General features: G+C 42.0%; 1 protein-coding gene across 2 annotated transcripts; it reads left to right on the top strand.

Moving 5' to 3' along the window:
• Positions 1-266: 266 nt before the first annotated feature.
• LOC122015245 (respiratory burst oxidase homolog protein A-like) lies at positions 267-7,284 on the top strand. Of its 2 annotated transcripts, XM_042572029.1 has the most exons (14): positions 269-1,223; positions 1,291-1,450; positions 1,528-1,576; positions 2,099-2,212; positions 2,590-3,012; positions 4,984-5,367; positions 5,447-5,542; positions 5,632-5,747; positions 5,819-5,986; positions 6,071-6,230; positions 6,323-6,523; positions 6,634-6,762; positions 6,862-6,940; positions 7,033-7,284. In XM_042572029.1, the coding sequence occupies exons 1-14, from the start codon at positions 551-553 to the stop codon at positions 7,140-7,142; spliced, it is 2,862 nt and encodes a 953-aa protein (XP_042427963.1). In that variant the 5' UTR covers positions 269-550; the 3' UTR covers positions 7,143-7,284. The 2 variants fall into 2 exon arrangements, 1 of the variants encoding a protein (XP_042427963.1); XR_006120860.1 differs by lacking the exons at positions 6,862-6,940; positions 7,033-7,284 and having other exon boundaries at positions 267-1,223; positions 6,309-6,523.
• Positions 7,285-7,782: the final 498 nt, after the last annotated feature.

Raw genomic sequence — 7,782 nt, 5'->3', positions numbered from 1 at the left:
TGTCTTCTCGTGTACAATCCATCAACAAGGAAGGCTAAACTACTCCAACCTAAACATGGTAACTTCATAAACACCTCTCGAAGAAAAAGTCGATCCGGTCTGGTCCGATCGACCGACGCAATCCTTTCGGGTAAATAAAAAGACCCACCAACCCAAATTTGACCCCATAGTTTCCAGAATGGCTGAGGTCCTCTTCCCGTCTGGACTACGCGGACCTTGAATTCAAACCACAAACTGAACCATGTTTATATATTCGCCTTCAACTTTATTTATATGCGCGTTGGTAACTAAATTAATGCCATGTCGTTGCTCCCTCCATTAAAGCTTAATCCAAAAACCTTGCCAGCTCGCGGCTCTTCCTCCTCTCCGACCGCAGCTGCCGCGCTCCGGCCAAGTTAGTTCGGTTCGGACTCATGGAGGTTTTGTTCGGATAGTTAACGCGTAAGATTTTGGGTCCGAGGGCGTTCGGCGAGGATCCTGTTGTGTGTTGAATTTGTATTGTTGTTTGGTAGTTCGGTGGTGGCGGAGTTGGAGGTCGGAGTTGTGTGGGATGAGGGGGGCGTCGGCGACGAGTCATGAGCGGCGATGGCCGTCGGACTCGGTGGCGGTGCCGGAGGGGAAGGGGATGAGCCGGGCGTCGTCGTCGGGGACGTCGGCGATGGCGTCCGACGATGGGGAGGAGTTCGTGGAGGTGACGATCGATCTGCAGGACGACGACACCATCGTGCTCCGCAGCGTAGAGCCGGCGGCGGCGGATGCGGCGGCGGCGGCGAATGAGGCCGGGTACGCGTCGGACGCGACGTGGTCGGAGATGGCGTCGGCGTCACGGTCGCCGTCCATCGGGCGGAGCTCGTCGCACCGGCTGCGGCAGATCTCGCAGGAGTTGAAGGCGGAGGCGGTGGCGCGGGCGCGGCAGCTGAAGGAGGACCTCAAGGCGGAGCTCAAAAGGTTCACGTGGGGCCACGGCCCGCCCTCGCGGCAGCCCGTCCTGTCCTCCTCGACGTCTCAGGGGGTCGACTCCGCGCTGGCCGCCAGGGCCGCGCGCCGGCAGCGGGCGCAGCTCGATCGGACCAGATCCGTCGCCCAGAAGGCCCTCCGAGGCCTCCGATTCATCAGCGGCCGCAACGCCAACGGCGTCGACGCGTGGAACGAGGTGCAGAGCAACTTCGACAAGCTCGCGCGCGACAACTACCTCGCCCGATCCGATTTCGCCCAATGCATAGGTTCCTCCTCAATCTCCCCCTCCAATCAATCTCCACTCCATCTGACCAAAACCCTAGCCGCATGCAGGAATGAAAGACTCCAAGGAGTTCGCACTGGAGCTGTTCGACGCATTGACTAGGAGACGTAGGTTGAATGCCGAGCGGATCAGCAGAGAGGAACTCCACGAGTTCTGGTGTCAGATCACCGACCAAAGCTTCGATTCTCGACTCCAGATCTTCTTCGACATGTAACAAATCCCTAATTCTCTCCTTCTTCCAATCCCAGATCCGATCCCCAATTTTTTCAAATTTTGAATCTGTTTAGGGTGGACAAGAACGAGGACGGCCACATCACAGAGGAGGAAGTCAAAGAGGTAACCTTTTTACCCTCTCTCCTTCCTTCCTTTCTTGCTCATCATTTACATCTTCCCAAAGAACACCCAACCCAATTATGCAAACAATTAATTGTATTTTAGGATTTTTTTTTTTTATCTTGAATCATTTACAAGACATTAAGCTTAATGGGGTTGGTGAACAGAACCGGCACATCAACACCAACCACCCTTCACCTGCCCATTTCCTCCACTCCTTGCCTTCTTGCCTCACAAAGAACTCTTTGTTTCCATTGACGCATTCAAATGGTTCTCTAACTGAAAAACAAAGAGAGGAAGTGGAAGCTCCTATCTTGATTTTTATTCCCTTGCCTAGCTCAAACACTGTCCACTGATGCTGACTCCTGGTTGGTGAAGGGCATTTAGGCCAAAGACTGATTGAATGATGATGAGGGAAAGGAAATCTTTTTGGTGCTTTGTCATTTCCATTTAAATTATCAACAAAGTAGTTATTTTTCATTTGCATTGACTTGTTCATCTTTTTTTAAAAAAAAAATGTTTCAGATAATAATGCTCAGTGCGTCTGCTAATAAGCTGTCGAGGCTGAAAGAACAAGCAGAGGAGTACGCAGCTCTAATAATGGAGGAGTTGGATCCCGAGAGACTCGGCTACATCGAGGTCTGGTCGATTGAAACCCTACTCTGTTCTTTAAATTGCATGCCACAAAGAAACAAATGAAGCTAGTTCTATCAGCTGCTTACATAGATTGAATCATAATTAAATTAAGCAGCCATGAGCCCTGTTCGTCGTCGACTTCTCTTCCATAAAGTGATAGAGACCCGTTGACTTTTGTATCCATCTGGTGTAGGCGCATATCCTCTCGTCAATCTTAAGCTTTGGTTTCTAGAAACGAGTTGGGGTATCATGTCAAACTTGTGGACTGTCTGTCACTGATGTTCCCTTCGAGTCGAAGAAAATCATGCATGTCGATCGCTTGTATTGATGAATAGACTAATAAATGGATTCCTGCTAAAGCAAATTCTCATGGCGAACAGCTTTGGCAACTGGAGACGTTGCTGCTGCAAAAGGACACGTACATCAACTACAGCCAAGCGCTGAGCTACACGAGCCAGGCGCTGAGCCAGAACCTGGGGGGGCTGAGGAAGAAGGGACCAATCCGGAAGCTGACCGCCAAGGTGGCCTACTACGTGGAGGAGAACTGGAAGAGGCTTTGGGTGGTGACGCTGTGGATCGCCGTCATGGCCGGACTCTTCACCTGGAAATTCATACAGTACCGCAACAGGTACGCGTTCCACGTCATGGGATACTGCCTCACCACCGCCAAGGGCGCCGCCGAGACGCTGAAGCTTAACATGGCTCTCATCCTCCTCCCAGTGTGCCGGAACACCATCACCTGGCTACGCTCCACCCGCCTCGCCCGTGCCCTGCCATTCGACGACAACATCAACTTCCACAAGGTTAGTAGTTAGTACATTCCTTAACTATACTTCTGCCCTTTTAATTTTCAGTTTTTTCATTTGACTATTATAGTTTCATAAATACTATCTAAATATATAAAAAAACAATAGCAATCAAATTTTATCTCACTTTAAGCGAAAAAAAATATTCGTAAACAAATTTAGTATTCAGTTTGATAAAAATTATATTCGTTCAATACACACCAGATTAATTAAATAACAAGTTTGAGCAATTCATTAAATTAAAAAAACAAACTTGAAGACATGTATTCATGTTTGTGAACAATAGTTGATATTCGTGAACAATATTCATGGACCACGTTTATTAATAATTTCTTATCAAAATATTAAATAAATAAATTTTTAAAATATACAAACAAATTTGAATTACCAAACTCAATAATCAATAAAAAAAAATTTAAATTTCAAACAATCAAACAAGTTAGAATTGAGAGTTCGATAACATCTAAACAAATCAAGTTTAAGTCAATTATCTGAACCAAGCTCAAGCTCATATAAAATAAACCAAGTTAAGCTTGAATAATCATTTTAATGGCTTGATTCATTTTAGACTTGATTTGACTTAACTCGATTATCTTATCAAATAAGCTTGAATATCTCAAAACTTAACTCAACTTAGCTTGTTTACAACCCTAATCTCATTAGGTGGGCTTTGATAGATGGATCCAGAGTTCTATTTTCTATTATAGCATTATATATATTTAAATAAATTTTATCTTTATTAATAGTTTAAATATATATTTTTATCATTTAAACGTATCTCTCAAAATTTTCTCTCTCGGTCTAATATTTTTTTATTTTTTATCTTATTCATTTTAGTACTCTATATATCTACCATAATATTTTTATTTTTGAGAAACTTTCTTAGTACATGTACTATTTCATATAAAATAGCAAGTATAACTGTTTGTCTCAACCCTTGAATAAGGTGAAAATTATATCAGCAAACTAAATAAAGAGTTTTAATAATATTTATTAAAGTTACAAGCGTAGAAAAGAGGTATGGGAGCCAAATAAATTTTCTTTTTCTAATTAATTAATGCGTACGGGTCTTGCTCCATTATTTATTCCTCCTGTTATGTGAGACCTACGGATATGAAGGAATGCGCGTGGAAAGCAATGATGTTATTAAATAATCAGTTAGGCAGATAGATGTGGAGGATGAAAGCATCACCTCATCACCAGTGGATAGAACACGTTTCTTTTTACTTCATGTATAGGGAAGATAGGTATACCTTGCCGGATATATTTGAAGTCTAATCATATAATTAAAAATATTTGGTTCCAGCTGCAACGCAAATCAGTGACTGCTACAGCGGCCAAAGGCTGCTAAGAATGAAACAATTAAATAAATGAACATGAAAGGAAGTGGGAAGAAACACGTGCCAATCCACACCATGATAGCTTGGCCCCAAGTTTTAGCCTTTTAGCTTTGCTTTGCTTCTGCTTGATCATTTTAGGTTAATCAGAAACCATATCTTTGAGATTGGCTTGTCATCTGAATCACTTATGCACAAATATGTTGCCTGTTAGAATCCATTGAATCTCAAAATGAGTATCTAAACGAGCATGAAACATCCTAACTTCTATGTCTTCTCATGCCTTTCAAGACTAACAAGCCTAACTTTCATAGTATCTTCAATTTGGCAAAGTCTTCAATCAGGACAAAATCAATTTAATTATTGAAGTTAGGACACTCTTCTAATATTTATAAAGAATGAAGAATTCCACTTATCCATAAGCCTGGAGTAATTCAAAAGCTTTGATGGCAAAATGAAGAAGTCATTGATCAGTACCAAAATTTGGCTAGAGACTAGATGAGAAACTAGACCTTGTGGGCTTTTGAAGTCGAACTAAATAATGCTACTTTAATCTACGGAATGTTCTGCTGCCTAACATATTTATTGCTACTCTATGTTCTAACACTAACACTTGGTATTACATATCTAGACCATAGCAGCAGCGATAGTCGTCGGAGTAATCCTCCACGCAGGCAACCATATCACTTGTGACTTTCCCCGGCTAATCTCTTCCTCCGATGAGAAGTACCAAGGCTTGCAACGTTATTTTGGGGACACAAAGCCAACCTACTTAGATCTCATGCGAGGCGTCGAGGGCATCACTGGAATCATAATGGTGGTCTGCATGGTGGTGGCTTTCGTCCTCGCAACACACTGGTTTCGTCGGAGCCTAGTGAAGTTCCCAAAGCCCTTCGATAGGCTCACTGGTTTCAATGCCTTTTGGTACTCTCACCACCTGTTTGTCATCGTCTACATTTTGTTGATTGTCCATGGCGAATTTCTCTACCTCATCCATAAGTGGTACAATAAGACAGTAAGTTCTTTCTGCATTGGCTTCTTAATTTTTATGATTTTTCTGCTATTATGTAACTCAACTTTCTTGACTGATGCAGACATGGATGTATCTTGCAGTTCCTGTTCTTCTGTACGTCGGGGAGAGGAGCCTAAGAGCCCTCAGGTCCGGTCATTACTCCGTTCGCTTACTAAAGGTAACTCTGCTCTATTGCCAAAAGTTAGACCGTCCGTCCACGGAGTGGACAATCATCTAGTGTTAGTAACTTCTTAACTTCATATTCAGGTAGCCATATATCCAGGCAATGTTCTTACGCTTCAAATGTCGAAGCCTGCAGCATTCCGCTACAAGAGTGGTCAGTACATGTTTGTGCAGTGCCCCGCCGTCTCCCCCTTTGAATGGTAAAACCCAAGATGTCAAATCAGTTCTTGAAAATTGTATGTTTAATGCAAGCTGTCTTCTTTTCATTCAGGCATCCTTTCTCAATCACTTCTGCTCCTGGAGACGACTACTTGAGCGTCCACATTAGACAACTCGGTGATTGGACAAGGGAACTAAAGCGAGTTTTTGCGGCGGCATGTGAACCTTCAGTTGCAGGAAAGAGTGGCCTTTTGAGAGCAGATGATGCTACCAAGAAGAGGTAGATATGTCACAAACAAACATGTCTCTGATGTCAAAATGCAATGCAATGCAATGAATCATAATGTTCATTTTCTTATCGCAGTTTGCCAAAGCTTTTGATCGACGGGCCTTACGGTGCTCCGGCCCAAGATTACAAGAAGTATGACGTTCTTCTCCTCGTCGGCCTCGGCATTGGTGCAACACCTTTCATTAGCATATTGAAGGATCTACTTAACAACATTGTCAAAATGGAAGAGGAGAATGTGAGACTTGCATTCCTTCTTCTTATTGTGCCCTTATTCAAATATAAGACTACCTCAGTTGAGATGCCAATTTATCAGTTTTTCCGATACAGGATACACTCTCCGAGCTCTGCCCACCGACGGTGCCGCAAAATGGGGAGCGAGTCGATTTGGCCACACTCATGAAGGCCTCACGCAGAGTAAAGTGGACTCTCAAAACAACAAATGCATATTTCTATTGGGTTACGCGGGAGCAAGGCTCCTTCGATTGGTTTAAAGGAGTCATGAATGAAGTGGCTGAGTCAGACCAAAGGGTAAGCCACTCTACGAAATTTCTTACAATTCGATGCACCGGCACATACAGTGCATACCATATAAGGCCTTGCACTTACTAGTTCCTAACCAATTTAATTGCACGAATCAGGGCATAATCGAGATGCACAATTACTTGACGAGCGTGTACGAGGAAGGAGACGCAAGGTCAACTCTAATCACCATGATCCAAGCTCTCAACCACGCGAAGAATGGTGTTGACATAGTCTCTGGCACTAGGGTGAGAACAATCTTGCTAAATTCATTGGAGGGACAATCATATGGTTGGAACCGAAGATCTTGCTAGTAACTTCAAATATTTTTCGAATCGATTCGTTAGGTTCGCACTCATTTTGCTAGACCCAACTGGAAGAAAGTCTTCACCAAGATTAGTTCCAAGCATCCCTGCGCAAAAATAGGTGAGTTTTGTTGTAACTCATCAAGATCATACCTTTTCGATTTTCCTACCACATTGACAAACTTGAATTCACGGTGCATCCATTGAACACAGGAGTATTCTACTGTGGAGCACCGGTTCTAGGGCAGGAGGTAGGCAAGTTGTGCCATGACTTCAACCAGAGGGGTTCCACCAAGTTCGAGTTCCACAAGGAGCATTTCTGATCCATATTGATATAGATGACTCAGTAGAGAAAAAAAAATGTATAGCCTTTTTATTTATTTTTCCAAAATTATATTGTGAGTAGAGGGAGAGGAGAAGAGAAATAAAAAATAAGAAAAAGTTAATGAAAGTCTATTTTGCTGGCTCTGATACTTTGGGTGTGAGAAAGGATAGTTAAATAGAATCATTCGATCGAAGTTAAATTGAAAATTCAATTTTTTTATATAAAATATTAATTATTTTGATTAAATTGATTTTAAAAGTTCAATGGATTGAACCAAATTAAAATTGGGAGTTCTAATTGCATAATTTGTAACTCCTCTCCCCACTTTAGTCTCGTATTCATTCTAGATTTCTTATTCATTCTAGATTTCTAATGACTTTTAAAATAATAGAGTTTTTAGAATTGGATAGATTTCTATTGATTTTAATAGAATTCACAGACTCTATAAACATAATTTCATAGACTCTTATTGACTTTTTGTAAGATTTTTATAGATATTTATAATATTTTTCATAGAGTTATGTGGATTTTCATGGATTTTGTAATTTGTATAATCATGTCACTTTTTTATTGATTTCTTTAAACTAGTAACTGAACGATAACATCTTCAACTTTTTATTATTTATTTGTATAAATGA

Source organism: Zingiber officinale, chromosome 8B, assembly GCF_018446385.1.
Source record: "Zingiber officinale cultivar Zhangliang chromosome 8B, Zo_v1.1, whole genome shotgun sequence".
Taxonomy (NCBI): Eukaryota; Viridiplantae; Streptophyta; class Magnoliopsida; order Zingiberales; family Zingiberaceae; genus Zingiber; species Zingiber officinale.
This window is presented reverse-complemented; position numbering and strand designations above follow the sequence as displayed.